Genomic DNA, 18,963 nt, shown 5'->3' with positions numbered 1-18,963 from the left:
TATGGGCTGAATACTATCTCTGCACAAAATACAATTTAAGAACCAATATTCATAAAACCAATTCAAATATTACAATTAACCTACCTTGTTGCTAGATCCATGCTCATAAAAAAATATCAATTTGCATTTCTATCTATTAGTAACAAACAGAAAATTAAAATCTAAAGGGAAACAACTTGCAATAGCATCAAAAAAACTAAAATATATATGAATAAATCTAACAAAATATGTTCAAGACCTCTAAACAAAAACACTACTAAAAATTCTAGAGAAAGTTTTAAAGTTCTAAGTAACTGGAGAAATATATCAAGTTAACGTTTTGGAAGACTTGGTACTTTTTACTCCCTAAACTGATCTATAAATTCAATGGAATCCCAAACAATATTCCAAGAAGAGGGTGCCTGGGTGGCTCAGTCAGTTGAGCACCGGACTTTGGCTCAGGTCATGATCTTGTGGTCCGTGAGTTCAAGCTCTGCTTTGGGCTCCGTGCTGACAGCTCAGAGCCTGGAGCCTGCTTGAGATTCTGTGTCTCCCTCTCTCTCTCTACCTTTCCCTTACCCATGCTCTCTCAAAAATAAATAAACATCAAAACAAAACAATATTCCAAGAAGAAAAATGGTTTATGGATAGTGCATATATGTGTTTGTGTATATGGAAATCAACAAGCCAATTCTAAAATTTATTTTGAAAGGTAAAGGGACAATATCCAAGATAATCTTGAAGAACGTATCTTGAAGTCTTCTTGATAAGCAGATCTGTTCTACGGAAAACTATAGCAACTAAGACAGTGTTGCCCTGGAGCATGGAGAGCAGTGGAGGAGGACAGGAAACCTAAGACAGTATCACATATATATAGACACCTGCTTTATGACCCAGGCAACAATGCACAGCAATGGGGGAAAAGATGGCCTTTACAATAAATGGACGGAATCAACTGGATACCCATAAGGGGAAAAAAGAAAATCAAAAAATGTCAACACCCTTCTTCACACCATTCACAGAGGCCAGATCCAGGAGGATTATAGATCTAGATGGAAAAAGAAATAGTGCTATTTCTAGAAGGTAACAAGAAGAAAATTCTCATAAGCCCGCTCTATATAGATTTCTTTTTTTTTTAATGTTTGTTTATTTAAAGAGACAGAGAGTGAGAAAGCAAGTGGGGGGGGGAGGGAGAGAGAGAGGGACAGAGAGAGGGAGAGAGAGGGAGAGAGAGGGAGTCCAAAGCAGGCTCCACACTCAGTGCAGAACTTGACATGGGGCCCGATCCCATGAGCTGTGAGACTATGACCTGAGCCAAAACCAAGAGTCAGACGCTTAATCAACTGAGCCACCCAGGCACCCCTACAAAGATTTCTTAAAGTAGATATTAAAGATTGATACATTAGATTACATTAAAATTAAAAACTGCTGTCCACCAAATGACACCTTTAAGAAAGTGAAAAGGAGAGCCAGAAGCACAGAATGCATGTATTTTATAACACACGTATTCAACAAAGAACATGTACCCAGAATATATAAAGAACTATAAATCAAGGGGGGTGGGGGAGCGGGGTAGGGAGCAAGAAACTTGAAGTGACACTTCACAAGAGAACACACAAAAGATGAAGAGTGTGAAGTTATCAGAGAAATATGAACTAAACCACAAGGAAATGTCAGCCAAAAATATCACAATGATGTACACCCTTTAGGATGCACTTCCTCAAAAAAGTGAGTGTCAAGTGTTGGCAAAGGATGTGGAGCAACAGGAAGGCTCATTCATAGCTGATGGGAATGCAAATCAGCATAGCCATGTGGGAAGTTGTTAGCCTACATCTAACACTGAAAATGTATATGCCTGTGGCCCCCAATCCTAGCCCTGAGCAAACACAAACATGCGCAGATGTGCACTAAATCAAAGGAGCACTGTTCATACCAGCCAAAACTCATGTCCATCACAGCAGAATGGATAAATAAGTTGAGGTATAATAATAAAATGGGCTGTGATACCACAATGAAAACCTAAGGACTACAGCTTCAGGATCTCACAGAGATGAATCTAATAAGTGAGTGAAAGCAGCTAGATACAAAAGAGTACACCTGCCATGATGCCCTTTATACAAGGTTCAAACCCAGACAAAACTGCTGCTTTTGCAGATGGGAGCCAGTGATTTCCCCCCGCCCCACTGCCCACACCCATGTTTCCAAATATGGGGCACAGAGGTTTAACTCCCAAAATTAAGTGTATACACTTGATAAGAAAGGCTTATCTAAAAAAATGTAACTCACCTTGAAGTACTTATCAATTTTGGATAAGTTTATTCTTTTCTTGGCATCAAGTTTATAGATGTTGCTGACACTCCCATCCATCAAGTATAGACCAAATCCCATGACCTGAAAATCACAAAATGGCACATAAAACTCAGACCTAAAAGTTTAATTACCCATAAAAACTTCTAATGCTACAGTTCATATATTTGAAGTGGGAGTTCATTCTTCTTTCAAAAAACACTTTTAGGGGTACCTGGGTGGCTTAGTCGGTTGGCACCCAACTTTGGCTCAGGTCATGATCTCGCGGTTTCATGGGTTTGAGCCCCACGTCGGGCTCTGTGCTGACAGCTCAGAGCCTCGAGCCTGCTTCAGATTCTGTAACTCCCTTTCTCTCTGCCCCTCCCCTGCTCATGCTCTGTCTGTCTCTCTCTCAAAAATAAATAAACATTAAAAAAAAAAGTTCAAAAAGCACTTTTAAAAGCTCCTCATAAATAGCTATCCCTTCATAAGAAGCCCTTCTTTTATCTGTGTCATTTCTTGTGCGTATTTTACTGTCCTCTCCAGGCACAAACACCCACCTCTCATTAAGCCCAATGAAATACTAAGTATGTATTTCCATAAGTATCCATGGCCAGAGACTCCCACCCCAGATGGCACAAACAGAATATTTCCACTGTCATAAAGTGCTCCACTAGAGAGGGCACCAACTCGCCCATGCTCTCCTGTGGGGAAGAGATCTTGGGGCTGGACCCACTCTTATAGGGAAGGGTTTGTGCTGACAGGACACTCAGCACAGTGTTCTTCAGGGCCATCCTTTCCAAAGGTGGAAAGCAGAGCAAATGCAATGGCAGAACTGACTTCTCCTCATCCCAGTAAGAAATGTCACTGAAAACACTCCCCAATTTAAAACTGAGTAATAAAGAAAAGTATGGTAAAAGGCTATGCTCTTGACCAAGAAAAGTCTACTACAATCATGGAGACACAGTAGTGTTAATTCTTAGGAATCACATCCTTAACAAGTAGAATCTGATGATAACTTTGCTACAAGAAGCTAATGCTGACAGAAGCCCTTGACCAGGACTCCTCAGTCATGAGCACGTTCTCCAGGGGTAGGCATGTCATATACCTGACAATGGGATCAAGCCTGGGACACATTCAAAGGAATGTGTCTGGAGAGCCTATAGTGCAGGCTGTCAGCAGGGTGGAGGGTGCTGTGTACACAAACACACGTACGTGTACACACACACACACACACACACACACACACACACACACACACGGCAAGCGTGAGAATAAGAAAAGGTTGGCAAGAGCATCACAGTCAAAGCACAGCCTCTTCTTGAGAGCAAGCCTGTCTCTCTGCACAGTTATGTGAGCAGCCATGCCCATACACGTACTTTGAGAAGCATGTGTTTCTCACTGGGTGTCAGGTACATCCTATTCTCGTAGTAATCCACACACAGATTCACAATATCAGCGAGGAGCTCTTCGTAGCCAGAAATCACTTCAAGCTGCTGCTGTAAAGACTGAAACACAAAGTGGGAAATCCATGCCATTGACTGCTCCTAGCTCCCTGGCCCTCAGACCCCAGCAGTGCATGCCATCAGCCAAAGTGGGGAGGGTGGGGGAAGCCTTACTTGGGTGATCTTATTGTGGTTGGCCAGGAACATGGACAGATTCTGTGATTCCTGGATGGACTGTGGGTCCGCCATTTTACGTAAAAACTGAGCAGCCCTTTGAAAGCAAAAAAAAAAAAAAAAAAGTCATATAACCAACGGACTTAATGATTAAAAAAAAAAAAAGCATAGAAAATCAGGATTACTTTATCTGGCTACAGTTATCTGTGACAATGTAGGTCTTAGAAGCGAGTTATAATTTCAGCCTCCTCAAACTTCTCTACCCTGGACTCCAGGTCACTCTTCTGTCAACCTGGACAGCTCACGACCTCACTGTCCAACAGCTAATGGACTTCTTCAGAGACGTGGCAGCACCAACCACAGGCCTTCCTGGGGATTTCCTGCACACTGGCCTCTCCCTTGGGCTACCTGTTCCTAAGTCTGAGAAAGACTGCCTCCCCCTCTGTGACTCCCAGAGTATGGTAATGAAGATGGCCGGCACTGTCCATGTTCTCCACCAAGAATCCTCTAGGCCACCATGTCTCCCACAAGTCAGGGACCACACACAGTTCTGGTGCCAAAGGTCAGAGACAGAATCCTGGTTCCACCACCAAAACACTGCTCAATCTTGGATTGACCTCCTGAACTCTCCTGAACCTCACTTATCACATCTATAACAAACAACTGTCCACCTGACCTACCCACAGAGAAGATGTGAGGAGAGAGGAAACAGCATACACAGAATTACCTGTACACTTAGGTCCAATAAGACTAGAAGGCACACACTGAGTCTCTGAGTCTTGCAAAGCAGCATAAAGCAGCGAATGTGAGCATTCTGCACATCTAGGGCTGTTCCCCAAAAAGTTTAGCGTAAACTGGCCACCTAAGGACATGTCTGTGCAACCAAAAAACTTTGGGGTTTTACTGAAAAAAATTCCCATGGTAAAGGCTAATAACCTATCCCAACAGTCATTTCCTCCATACCTCCTTAGGAATAAATCCTGAATTTCCATGTTACAGCAATGTGCTTCATCTTCACATGACCAATGGTTGAGCAATGAGATATAATGAAAAGCACTGCAAAGTACTTGGAAGTATATGGATAATAAACAGTATGATCCCTTCTATTCTACTGTCTCCCTGTTGACTGGAATGCAGACATGATAGCTGGAGCTCAAGCAACCATCTTGGACCGTGAGACAACACATGAAGATGGCAGAGCAGCAGGACAGCAGGAGCCCTGGTATGAGCACTGTGGAATCCCCTCATCAGTTGCAGATCACCTACTTTGGGACTTTTCAGATGAGAGAGAAATGAGAGATAATCTGCAATCTTGTTTAAGCCACTATTATTTCTCTGGGTTTTAGAAAATTATATAGTTAGGGACACCTGGGTGGCTCAGTTGGTTGAGCGTCTGACTTCGGTTCAGGTCATGATCTTGCACTCTGTGAGTTCGAGCCCCGCGTCGGGCTCTGTGCTGACAGCTCAGAGCCTGGAGCCTGTTTCCAATTCTGTGTCTCCCTCTCTCTCTCTGCCCCTCCCCCGCTCATGCTCTGTCTCTCTCTCTCTCTCTCTCTCTCTCTCTCTCTCTCTCTCTCTGTCAAAAATAAACATTAAAGGGGCGCCTGGGTGGCGCAGTTGGTTAAGCGTCCGACTTCAGCCAGGTCACGATCTCGCGGTCCGTGAGTTCGAGCCCCGCGTCAGGCTCTGGGCTGATGGCTCAGAGCCTGGAGCCTGTTTCTGATTCTGTGTCTCCCTCTCTCTCTGCCCCTCCCCCGTTCATGCTCTGTCTCTCTCTGTCCCAAAAATAAATAAAAAATGTTGAAAAAATAAAAATAAAAAAAATAAACATTAAAAACTAAAAAATAAATAAATAAATTATATAGTTAAACCTAATATGAACCCTGATATGATAGCACTTTTTTGGAGCACCTGGGTGGCTTAGTCGATTAAGAGTTCGACTCTTGATTTTGGCTCAGGTCATGATTTCACAGTTCATGAGACTGAGTCCCCAATCGGGCTATGTGCTGAGAGATGCCCCCTCTCCCGCACACACACAGGCACATGCTGTCTCACTCTCTCAAAATAAATAAACTTAAAATCAAAGATGCTGTTTTCTATTTTCCTCAAGCCTCGCCATATAGGTTATCCTGGCATTTATACTCAGAAGCATTTGTACTGTTAGCTATTTCCAGGTGCAAATAAAAAGTGTGAGTGTAAGTGTGTGAGGGCTGGGGAGAAATGGGGGTTACTATCTGGGAAGATGATAAGGGATCCCAAACAGAGGTCAAAGGAAGAAGCCAATGGCAGCTGAGGGGTGCCCCAGGCCCACTCTGTGCTCCGGAGAGCTTGGGTGGCTCCTAGAGGGGGTGCGGACTGCCTGCAAGCACATCAAACAAGGTCAACTCCAGACTTTCCTATTCAAGCAAGGTTAATAGGTCAACTCCAAGGATTCTCTAGTTCTGGAGATCCAGGCTTCTGCATAGAGCTAATTCTAGGTGATGAATGCCTACACTTAACATCACATGGACCAAGCTTAAAACCCTAGATGATCCAGCTTAACTCCTACTGCTGCCTCAATCTTAGATCTGTTTAGCACTATATCCCATGTTGATTTTATTTTAAAGACCCGACAACGGTTGTGTGATTTCAGATACAACACAACTAAAGCCTATTCCAATGCAAAGTAAAATCTCATCAAATTTAATTTCACAGCAAAGATTCTTTGTCTAGCAGAAGAAACAGTAGTCAGCATCTCATTCCAGCCAACCATGCCTTCAACAGTACCAAGCACAGACTTTCTAAAGAAAGTTTATTAGAAGACAGCTCGCTTTGCTCTAAACAACCACCCTTCTTCCTCTTCCTGCCATCAACTGCTCCCTCACAGTATTCCATGGCACACCCACCTTTTCCAATTCTCTTCTCCAGAAGTTCTCCACATTCTCCCTGGAGGAGAGCTGGTTTTGGGGACCTGGAAGCTCAGTGTGACCCCAAGACAGTCCACAGGCCAGCTCTGCCCACTGCTGTGATGGTGTGTACCTTCCCAAAATGTACAACCAGGAAGTGAGGTGCTGTTCATCAAGATGCTTATGGAGCCAAAAGCCTTACAGTGACCCTAACCCTCTGTAACAGGGATTGATCTTGTGCACATCTTCCTTCTCACATGTGCTGAGCACCCAGAGGTCCTCAACAAACATTTGAGGATGACCAGGGTGTCCATATTCCGCTCTAGCTTCATAAAACCACAATGTACACATACTCTATGAGAAGACATCTCACTCAATACATCGCCACACACATAATCCGCCAGCTACCCCTGCATCTCATACGCAGGAGTGTGTATTCAAATAGTCCTGAGCCTGCCAAACAACCACTACCAAACAGTTGTGGTTATTTCAGCACATATGGGATGTGCACCTACTAGGTGCAGAGCATGTGGCTAATCAAGAACCACTCTGCCTGCCTGAGCACTCTCTGCAAGGTCCTAGGGCACAAGGTCAAAACTCACCTCTTATATGCCGAGTGGTCATTCTTCACACTGCACTTCATGTTCTTTAACTCATCCAGCACAGCAAACATGTTGATGAACTTTCCCAGCGTGATCAAATAGGCTTCAGAAACAAAATCCTTCCTTCTCTCCGCGTGGCACAGGCGCCTCACCTCCCCACAGAAACGCTCAATGGCATTTCTCTGAAAAGAGGAAGGGAGGGCAAAAAAACTGCTGTCACTGATGGGCCAACTCCATGCCCACCTTCAAGCACAGTCACTGTTACTCTTTGATGAAATACCCACCCAAATGAGTGGACATTTACAGCTCAGGTAATGAGACTTGTTTCTATAAAGTAATTTCCACATGCCTTTGCTCTGTGATAATCACCATTAATTTTCCACTTTACCAACTATCCCTAAAATAAAAGAATTTTGTTGATTATTCAAGCAAAGTTACTGAGGAAATGCTCCAATAGAAGGTCTACAAACAGATGTTTTCACTTTCAGAGGTGAAGATGGGGGCAGGGAAATTTTTCCTCTTAATAACCTTTAAGATAAAACAAAAATTCATCTCCTAATAAGTTCTATCTTCTCCTTTTGCTGAAGGAATCTATAATAAAAACCTTCATACAATTCCAAAGTATATCCTTAAAAAGCCAGCAAGTCCCCTCCCTGTGGCTACTCCACCCAACCAATGGGCCAAAGGAGCCAAGGCAGGCCAAGGACCACTAAGTGGACAGTCAGCAGAGGCTGAGAGAAAAACATCTGAAAAACCAGATGAATCAAAAGTACAAACTGGCAGAAAGACAAACATATTTGGAACTGACAGAAAGCAGTCTTCATGAAGGAAATATTCATTCACTCTTAAAGAAATAAGAGAAGTGAAACACAAAAGACGTATTTATTCTGGAAGGGCCAATAAAGCTGTAGACTGACAAAGGTCTGGTGCCCTTTTGTCTCAGAGGCCATGATGGCTGCTTTAATTCACATACACTTTGTTTAGTAAGTCATGGTGATGGGTGAGAGTGGGCCAGATTCCTACTCCTCTGCATTAAACCCCTAGGATTATTTCACCGTTTTACCTGGAAGTACATAAAATTCATCAGTTTTGTGACTTCAGGCTCAAGGACCTCTACAGTTTTCTCGTAAATTTCCACTCTATTAGGCTGCTCGTTACATTTCACCTAGGAATAAACAAGTATGATATAGAGGCTTCAAATAAGCTAGATAGGAGAGCAGGCAGTCCCAGCAGGCTGTGGGGTAGGGTGCAGGAGGGGGAAAGTACTGGTGGGATAGAGGCAGGGCTGGTGGCATGGGGGTGTGGTCTGGCTAAGATGAGGGAACCATAAGGATAGGAGTGAGGTCTGTGGTAGGGACGTGGCCAGCAGGGATGGAATCACGGGAATGACAGCGTGGCCTGGCTGGGATGGCTTCACCTGTGGGATGGCCCGAGAGCAGCTCCTCCAGGTGTACAGCATGACCGCGTACTCTTGGCCCTCCTCCAGCATTTCATTCTGCAAGGGTACAAAGGGCAAATCAAAGACAAGTAGGAAAATGATCATAAAAAAGGAAATGCCATGTTGCTAAAACCCAGATACTTCATAGTATCCTCTCACTTTGAGAATAGACAAGTACCAGGACCTGCACGCCACAAGACAGCTGCTAAGAGGCTGGTGACGTTCAGTGCAGTAGTGTGGCCACAATGACCGCCCAAACACTCTCATGGCTTCTGTTGGCTGGAGAGGAGCCAGCACAGCCCAAGGCACCTGCCACAGCCACTATTCCTCAGCTCCATTCAACCCTAAACAACCTGCTGCCAGTGCAGACCTGAAGTAGCACAGATGCGCACAGGGTCTTCAAGGCTCTTAAGACTGAGGCAGCTCTGCCATCCCCAGTGCAGGGGAGGAAAAGCTGTATTTCTGCAACACTTAAAATCCAGAGAGAGTATCCATGCAAAGAGGACTGCCATCATTTTTAAACTGCTTTAGTGTCTACTCCTTTCACATTGTTTCCTTTGATAAAAATGGTAAGAAGTTCAGAGATGTTCTAAAAACATCAACTACAATTTCATCATATTCTTAAGATGCTTTAAAATGTTTACAACCTTGAAACCAGTAACTTCACTTCTACAAATCTACCAATGGGAATAATGATGGATTTGGAAGGATATTCATCACTGCATTTTCTATTACAAATAAAAAAAGGGAAACTAAGTAAACATGCAAAAGTAATTCAACTGTGGACATTTACAAAATGAACTATACAGTTATGAAAAAACCACCTTATCTGGCACACTTTAAAGACAAGTGAAAAGTTCATGAAATCATTAAAATACATAATAACACTGCAATTCATTCATGCAATCGAAGTCATATCTTAGTGTATAACTGTGTTCGTGAATACGAGTGTAAATAAAAAGGAGAGAGGGGTGCCTGGGTGGCTCGGTTAAGCATCTGACTCTTGATTTTGGTTCAGGTAGTGATCTCACTCACGGTTCACGAGTTCGAGCCCCACACTGGGCTCTGCACTAACAGTGCAAAGCCTGGTTGGGATTCTCTCTCTCTCTGCCCCTTCCCCAACTGTGCACTCTCTTTCTCAAAATCAATAAATAAACATTAAAAAAATAATACAAACATAAAGAGGAGAGAGAATGGTACTCCCTCAAAATGCTGACAAAGGTTTTCTCTGAGCTATAAATGCTAAATTTTCAGAAAGAATATGTATTATGTTTATAATAAGAAACACAAAGGTCTTTTTAAAAACATAAGGCATTTTCATCCACTTTCTTCTTTTTTTCCTTACCACAGATCATATCAGGATAATACCAAAAAGGTGTACATTTGTCAGTACAGGTACTATTCCCCCAAGGAAAACAAAGACATACAGAAGGAATTACCATGCTAGAATGGACAGTTGCTTGTTCAATGTATCTTGCAATCCCAGTGACAAATGCATTTCTGTCTTCAAAATTAGTGTTGAAATTTGGCTGAAAGGAAGAGAAAAACCATCACGTGGAGGTCAGTGTTGCAGACAATGCACTCCACTTCCACTCGGCACACACCTGGTAGAGCAGTGAGGATGGTGGGGGCTCGATACAGGGCTGCTGGTCAGGCAAAGGCAGCTCTTCCAGGAGATCCACATTGGACAGTGCATCCTCCAGTGTCACCTGGGCTGCCATCCTGGCCTAGAACAAAACACAGAGCCACCTGTACTGTGAGGAAGGGTAGTAATACTCTGACAACCATTCCAAGGTGTGGCAATCAGACCCCCTTCCCCTGACCCCTCACTTGAGGGAACTGGGGGTGGATGAGGTGTCAGGACCAATCCCCCAGAGTCTGGTGTCTCTTCTAGGGCTTGCTGGCAATGGAGGCATGATGTAGCCTCTTCTAGCTTCCAGGAGTGTCATAGAGCAGGGCACATGCTTCCTGTCACCCTTTCCACTTTAAGGCCATCGTCTCTAGAGGGCTCCCAAAGGGGCTCTTACAGGGCCAGAGTAGGGAATATCATCTTCAACACCATGTCTGCCCTCAAGAAAGCCAGCACATCCTCTAAGGGGGCAACAGTGCTTCCCAGCATGCAGACCTTCCCAGGTGGGTCCTCTAAGCAACATTACACACTAAGGATGAAAATGGAAAAGGCCAGAGCCCTTTCTCCATGGTCAGCCTGTAGAGGCTAAGCTGAGGGCCAAGGGCCAACATGAAACAGGGAGGTGTTAGCAAAGGACTGAGAGCATAAACTCGAAGGCTAGTACAGAGAAGCACAGAAATGAAGGTGGATGTCATCTAACACATCTGTGCCAGCTCCAGGAGAGGAGACCGCACACTCCAGCCTGCTTCCAGCTGAATGCTGGTCTGAACCTGGATAGGCCACAGGGAGTATAAGCAGCTGCAGCCCTAGATGTGACACACCAAGCAGCTCTGATCCCAGATAGGACATGTGGGGCAGCTCTGACCCCAGATGGGACACATGAGGCAGCTACATGTATTGTGAGAAGGAAACAGCAGCAGACAGGCTGGATGAGAACACTCAATTGAAGAAGCTCCTCCCAACACTAGGCCCCAGAGAAAGTGTGGGTATAGAAGTACATGGTAGGGCAAGTTACCAAACCCCCAAGCTGCTGGCTTAAGAACCAAAAAAGGAACCCAAAGGTACTGGACAGCCCCAGGGACAATGTGGAGAGGAAGAATCTCAGAAGAGCAAGCCCATAAAGTTGCTCATGAACTTTGGGCCCATGCCCAAGAGACAAATGCATGGATCTGATCCTCTCACACCCCAATCCCTGAGACCACAGAAAACTCCCAGATGGCCAGAGGCAGCACTCATAGGACAGATCCAAATGGCACCACAGGGGCTCTGAGAACAGAACTGACACTGAATCACACGCCAGAGAAAGCAGGTCAAAACCACACCCTAAATTGAACCAGGTTGTTTGATTCTAAAATAAAAAGTCAGCATTTGCCTAGGACTTAAGACCCAGAGTCTCATTTCATAATATACAAAACGTCCAGTTGCAGTCCAAACGACTCAGCACACAAAGAACCAGAAATGTCTTAATTCTTATAGGAAAAGATGACTAACATACCAACAATGAAATAATACAGATATTACAATCATGCATCAGAGTTTAAAGCAACTACTAAAAAAATGCTCTAACAATGACAACACTTCCAAACTGAAAGAAAAAATCGAATGTCAGAGGAAGAAAAAAAACCTTTATATAAAGAACTAAAGAAAATCCTTAAACTTTTAGAACTAAAAATACTGTGTGAAAAATTTTAAAGCCCCTACATGAGCTCAAGAGCAAAACAAAGATTCGGTGAACAATAGAAATTATCTAATCTGAACAACTGAAAAAAGGTTGGGAAAAAAGTGAAAATCCTCAGGGGAACTTTGGGATGAGACAAGTGGTCTAACATTTGTGTTATGAGTGCAAGGAGTGCTGAAAGTGGGTAAAAAAATAGCTGAAAACAATGACTGAAAACTTCCCACATTTGGCAGAACACTCATATGAATTCAAGAAGCTTAATAGATCCCAAACAGGATAAACCTAAAGAAATCCTTACTGGACAGATCATAATCAAACTGTTATAAACTAAAGCAAAGGAAAAAAAAGATATCTTGAATGAATAAGTCATGGGAATACAAGGCACAACATAATGAATACAGTCAATGGTATTGTAACAGGGATGTATCAGGATAGATGGTAGTTGCACTTGTGGTGAACACAGCATAATGTATAAACTTGTCAAATCACTATGTTGTATGCCTGAAACTAATGTGACATATTGGGTGTCAACTATATTTAAAATAAAATTAACTGATGAAAATAATGTACCTTTAAAACAGAGAAAAAAATGCATTACCTACAGAACAACAATTTGAATGCCTGTTGATTTCTCCTCAGAAACCAAGGAGGCCTTAGGAAGTAGAATGACACTTTTTAAAGTCTGGAAGAAAAGAACTGTCAACACAGATTCCTATATCAAGTGAAATAGTCTTCAAGAAAGAAGGTGAAGGGGTGCCTGGGTGGCTCAGTCGGTTTAGTGTCAAACTTCGGCTCAAGTCATGATCTCACTGTGAGTTCAAGCCCCGCAACAGACTTGCTATTGTCAATGCACAGCCTGCTTTAGATCCTCTTCCCCCTCACTCTCTGCTCCTCCCCCGCTCATGCTCATGCGCTCTCTCTCAAAAATAAAATACACACTGGAAAAAATTAAAAACAAAAAAGAATGAAGGTGAAATAACATTCTCAGATAAAGGAAAAGTAAGAGGATTCATAGACAACAGGCTAATCAAAGTTCTTTAGATAAAAAGGAAGTGATACCAGAAGGACACCTGGGACACAAAGAACAAAGCAAAAGCGATCCAGAGGTTAAACTGAACAAGAGAATAGACTGTTTCTTCTGGAGCTCTTTAAAAGATATTTTGTGGTTGAAAGTAAGAAATTAAAGCACTGTCTAATAGGATTTCGGTGACTATAAACATAATATGTAAGAGAACTATGACATAAGGGGGGGAAGGGAAAGGTGTAAGATTTCTACAATCCATTTGAAGTAGTGAAATATTGATTCTCAGTAAACTGAAATGTTAAGCGTGTGCTTTACAATCCCTAGAACAACCAATAAAAAAGTTATGAAAAGTAACATAACTTATAAAAAGATCATATATAATGAATCAATATGGAATACTAAAAATGTTCAGATAACCAATAGAAGGCAGGAAAAGGAAGCAGAGCAATGGAAAAAATAGGGATCCTCTTTCTGCTATTTGAGGACACAATGAGAAGCTGGGGATTGCAACCTGGAAAAGGGTCCTCTGATTCTGTGACCAATTCCAAAGCATGGGTTTTTTTCCCCCTACACCACCAACCAATTCTTAGACACCAGCTGGGTGTCCTATGATTCAATTCTGACACTATCTAGCTGCAGATAGCATCAGATCCCACAGGTTAAGAACTCAATCCTACAAGACTGCCCCCTGTGTCACTTCAGACCCCAATCAAAAGTCCAGGTTGTCACTTGTGCTTCTGACAGAAATCAGAGATTCCCAAAACCTCCTTCCTGGGTTCAATTAATTTGCCAGAATGGCTCACAGAACTGAGCAAAGTATTTTATTTACTAGATTACCAGTTTATTATGAAGGATATAACTCTGGAACAACCAGATGGAAGAGAGGCATAGGGCAAGTTATGGAAAAGGGTGCTGAACTTCTATGCCCTCTCTGAGTGCTCCATACTCTTCCCAAATGTTCACATATTTCATTAATCCAGAAATTCTCAGAATCCTGTCCTTGTGGGCTTCCTTACATAGGCATGACTGATTAAATAACTGGCTATTGGCAAAGGATTCAACCTCCAAGGTCAGGGAGGTGGGATTAAAAGTTCCAACCCCCCCAATCCTGGCAAATGGCTCCCATTTTTAAGGAGTTTTCCAAAAGTTACCTCATTAACATAAACTCAGATGTGGTTGAAAGGGGTTTGTTAGGGCGCCTGGGTGGCTCAGTCGGTTGAGCGGCCGACTTCTGCTCAGGTCGTGATCTCACGGTCCGTGAGTTCGAGCCCCGCGTCGGACTCTGCTGACAGCTCAGAGCCTGGAGCCTGTTTCAGATTCTGTGTCTCCCTCTCTCTGACCCTCCCCCATTCATGCTCTGTCTCTCTCTGTCTCAAAAATAAATAAACGTTAAAAAAAAAATCTTTGAAAGGGGTTTGTTAATGAATATCAAGACACCTTTATATTCTTTTCCACTTAGGGAACTACAAGGATTTTAGGAGCTCTCTGTCAGAAACACATGAACACCAATATATATATATATATATATATATATATATATATAATATATTTCTTTTTTAAATTCATGTTGAGAGAGAGAGTGCACATGAGCATGAGCAGGGGAGGGGCAGAAAGAGAGAGAGACATAAAATCCCAAGCACTGTCAGGGCAGAGCTCAATGTAGGGCTCGAACCCATGAACTGTGAGATCATAACCTGAACCAAAGTCAAAGCCAGGTGCTTAACCGATTGAGCCACCCAGGTGCCCCCAAATACGTATTTCTTATTAAAAATCAGATCCTCACCAGACAAGACCATGCTGGGACCCTGACACCCTGATCTTAGACTTTTAAGCCTCTAGAACTGTGAGAAATAAATTTCTATTGTTTATAAGCCACACATATATACACACAAAAATATGTAAGTGTATGTGGGGTGGGAATATAAAAAGTATGAAATAATAAAATGGTAGACCTATATCCAAACATACCAATAATTACATTGATCACAAACAGTCTAAACACACTAAAGACCAGAGACTGTCAGGATGAAAAACATCCTGACTCAACTATATGCCAGCTACAAGAAGCTCACCTCAAATATAATGACGTAAGTTGAAAGTAAAAGAGGAAAAGATAAACCATGCAAGCACCAGTCCCAAGGAAGCTGGAATGGCTATGTGAGAGGTAAACTTCAGAGCAAGGAAATTCCCAGGGCTCAAGAGGTGCACTGCGTGACGACAGAAGGTCATTCACCAAGGAGACAGAACAATGCTCAATGTGGATGCATCTAAGGAGAGAGCTTCAAACAACAAGCCAACACCAACAGGACTGAAAGGAGAAGTAAATACACAAGTGCACTGACAGCAACAATTCTGTCCTTGACAGAAAATCAGCCAGAACACAGAGGAACTGAATACTAGGACCTACTGGGACTAATTAGCATTTACACAAAAGTCCCTTCAACAACATATCTATTCTGCATGTTTCTAACCATAAATTTAAAATGTAGCAGATAATTTTTCAAAATATCTGGTCCTTTGTAAACAAGGAAGATGGCCTTTTAACTTCCATCATCAACTTCCTTCTATCATCATGACTTCCTCTTCTGCATACTTATGAAAGAAGAAGTCCAGGATAGCAAAGCACCAAGTAGTGAAGGCTGGTTCTTGCACTGGCCACTGCCCTAAAGAGCCAGAGTAGGGAGTCCCAGTAACATCTTCCAAGGCACCATGTCTCCTATGGATCCAGCCCTGAGTCCTGCTTTTGGCCCTTTGCATGGCCCAAGCCCAATCTGTGCCAGGAGAGGCTTGGGGGCTCCTGTAGTGCCTCCATGCTCCCATGCCACCTGTGCAATTAGTCAGTGAGAAAACAGGTCAGGCTAACTACCCTGGGACAGCCATACTGCCCATGTGACCAGTCATCTTGGCCTTCTGCCCAGCGCCCACAGGACCCTTCTCCCTCCTCCACCTCTGCCCAAGAGAGCCCAAGACCACCTTTGATGGGAGAAGAGGTGGTACAAGAGGGCTGCAGACAGACTCAGTGACACACTTAGGTCACATTCAAGGAAAAACATAAATGCTCTATTCAAATCACTATTAAAGAATACTTTTCTCATATAAACACAGCAATATTTGTATGGTGCACACACACCTCTATTCAGCCTTAATGAGGAGGGAAATTCTCACACATTCTACAAGATGGATGAACCTTGAGGACTTCATACTGAGTGAAATAAACCAGCCACAAAAGGACAAAGAATGTGTGATTATACTTATGTTAGGTACCTAGAGTAGTCAAAGTCATAGAGAGAAAGTAGAACAATGGTTGTCAGGGGTTGGAAGGAGGTGGGAATGGGGAGTTAGTGTTTAATAGGTACAAGAGTTCCCATCTGGGAAGATGGGAAAAGTTCTGGAAAGGTTGGTGGTGGTGACTGCACAATATCGTGAATGCACTCAATGCCACTGACTATACACTTAAAAATGGTCAAAATGGTAAATTTGATGTTACAACAACAACAACAAAAATCAGGATAAAAAAAAAAAAGGCAATATTTACCATACATAAATCAGAAAATATGGAAAAGAGAAAAAAGTCCATAATGCCTCCATCCCCCACAGAAAGAAGAGAATATGATACAAGCTGTTTTGTAAGCTGCTTCTTTCTTCCAACTTCCATAAAAATGTTCAAAATAAAAATTTTCAAACTATTGAACATTTTCCCGCAGCACCCATTTAGCTTTGTGTGGACCATTGGCCAAGGCCCTTTTGTACCTCACTACTGTTCTTTCCTATTTGTCACATTTTCATCTTTTTCACAGCCATAAACACCCCTCAACAAACACTCTGCCATGAATACACATACAGCTGCCATGAATACACATACACAATCCCAGGGCCCCAGAAACATTCCCACGTCTCTCCATCCTGTGCATCTTCCACAAATGTGTATCTGCATGGCCTCTGCCTCAACCACATTAAGGAAATTTGGAATAGTCAGCTTTGGGTCCAAGTCTCCAAAGTCTCTGTCCTGATTTATTCTTTGACACCTCACAGTTCCACCTCCAAGATTTCTTTTATTATTATTATTTTTAACGTGTGTTTATTTTTGAGAGAGAGAGAGCATAAGCGGGGCAGGGAAAGAAAGAAAGGAAGACACAGAATCCGAAGCAGGCTCCAGGCTCTGAGCTGTCAGCACAGAGCCCGATGCAGGGCTCGAACCCACGAACTGCAGGATCACGACCTGAGCCAAAGTCAGAGGCTTAACCGACTGAGTCACCCCCAAGATTTCTTTTAAATCTATTTACTTTTCTCCATCTCTAACTGCCACCAGCAAATCCTGTGCTCGTTATGGGCATCACACCACTCTAGAAATGAAGTCCATGCTCTCTGTAACCACTCTAGCTGCCCCAAGCCACAGGAATTTGCCTCTTCCTGCCTCATCCCCTCAGGTCCATGCTACTGCCCATGTTACTGTCAGCCCCCACAAAGCCTGGGTATCCCTAGGACAAGTGTGCGTCATCTGCTTGGCTACCACAAGGCTTGTGGGACAGAGCACTGGAAGGAATGATAAGACTTTGTAACCAGCTTCCACAATGCCAATGCCCAAAAGCATAATGAAAATGACATATCTGGAACAGTGCTCAAACCCAACAGTGCTGCCTGGTGGGAGTTTACAGTTTAATAACTCAATCCCATTTCTGTCTCCACCAGTTCAGCTCACATACAGCTTCATGTACAGAGATGCACACCAGCTGGGGCTTGGTCACAGCAGGGTGGCCTGTGACCACAAGCACCGAAGGAAAATCACATGGGAACACAAGACAGAAGGTGGCCGTCCGCAAGCCTAGGAGAGAGACCTTGGAAGACACCTTGATCTCAAACTTTCAGCCTCTAGAACTGTAAGACAATATATTTCTGTTCCTTAAACCACCTGGTCTGCGGTATTTGTTGTAGCAGCCTAAGAAAACTAACACAGAGCTAGAATGAGTTGAGCAGAATTGCCCAGACAGGGTCCCTATGCCCTTGCACCAAATGGCTGTTAAAATCCGCCATGCGCTGCTGTTTTTTGATCATGAAACAATACATGCTCAATGCAGAAAAAGCAGATGGCTGGGAATAAAAACAAGCTTGAGCCTCAGTCTTAAAGAGCTAGTATAGGCACTTCTGGTGTGGGAGCATCCACCTCCCGTCACAGAGAACTGACTGCAAATAACAAACTCTCCCTCATTTCATCAACAAATGATGTCAAGCCAGGCTTTTCCTCCTTGACTGAATCTCCACTGGCAGCAGTTCCCAGCCCTCAGGTTTGTCTCCAAGCTTGTCAAGTTATAAAACTGCCATTTTAACAAACCATCAACTGATTTTGTAAACTTAACAGCTTTTAAAATAAACATTCCAAAGGACATACTAAATGTGTTTGTTGCTCTTCTAGTGACTGTTCAAGTACCCCTGAATCAATTGCAGGGGTCCCTTTGGCTCAGGGGACACCTATGCTCTGGATAGCTACTCAGCATTTTCACACTAGTGCATGAGAGCTGGCCAGCGGTATGAATTAGGGAGCCCTGCACACTATGCTGTGTGCCTCACATACCCAGCTTTTCCTTCATTCAGCCTGTGTCCGGGGAAGACACTGCTGAGTGATCAGCAGGGTCCCTAAGGCATGACCCTGGTATGTGGACCACATGCCTGTGAGCTTGAGCTGGAGGAACAGGGCAGAGGAAGGAAGGCTGTGCTGTGACACACTATAACACTCCCAGCCCAGCTAGGCTACTTCCTCCTTCTATGCCCCAAGTTCCCTGCCCTTGAGTGAGGCACTCCCAGGATGCAGGTGACCTCAGGTGGTT

General features: G+C 43.4%; 1 protein-coding gene across 3 annotated transcripts in view; it reads right to left on the bottom strand.

Annotated features, from left to right (window-relative positions):
- Positions 1-18,963, bottom strand: part of CYFIP1 (cytoplasmic FMR1 interacting protein 1) — a 133,728-nt gene that overhangs the window by 75,842 nt on the left and 38,923 nt on the right. For all 3 annotated transcript variants that reach the window (XR_015252818.1, XM_086711317.1, XM_086711316.1), the window contains exons 2-9: positions 10,414-10,536; positions 10,249-10,338; positions 8,789-8,866; positions 8,435-8,536; positions 7,372-7,553; positions 3,885-3,981; positions 3,645-3,773; positions 2,266-2,370 (exon numbers count right to left, since the gene is read on the bottom strand). Coding sequence is in view for 2 of the 3 variants with exons in the window: in XM_086711317.1 (XP_086567443.1) it covers positions 2,266-2,370; positions 3,645-3,773; positions 3,885-3,981; positions 7,372-7,553; positions 8,435-8,536; positions 8,789-8,866; positions 10,249-10,338; positions 10,414-10,530 (900 nt within the window). In the remaining variant the exon portion in view is untranslated. The remainder of the gene's footprint in view (positions 1-2,265; positions 2,371-3,644; positions 3,774-3,884; positions 3,982-7,371; positions 7,554-8,434; positions 8,537-8,788; positions 8,867-10,248; positions 10,339-10,413; positions 10,537-18,963) is intronic.

This window comes from Puma concolor, chromosome B3, assembly GCF_028749965.1.
Source record: "Puma concolor isolate L17-30 chromosome B3, mPumCon1.1.hap2, whole genome shotgun sequence".
Classification (NCBI taxonomy): Eukaryota; Metazoa; Chordata; class Mammalia; order Carnivora; family Felidae; genus Puma; species Puma concolor.
This window is presented reverse-complemented; position numbering and strand designations above follow the sequence as displayed.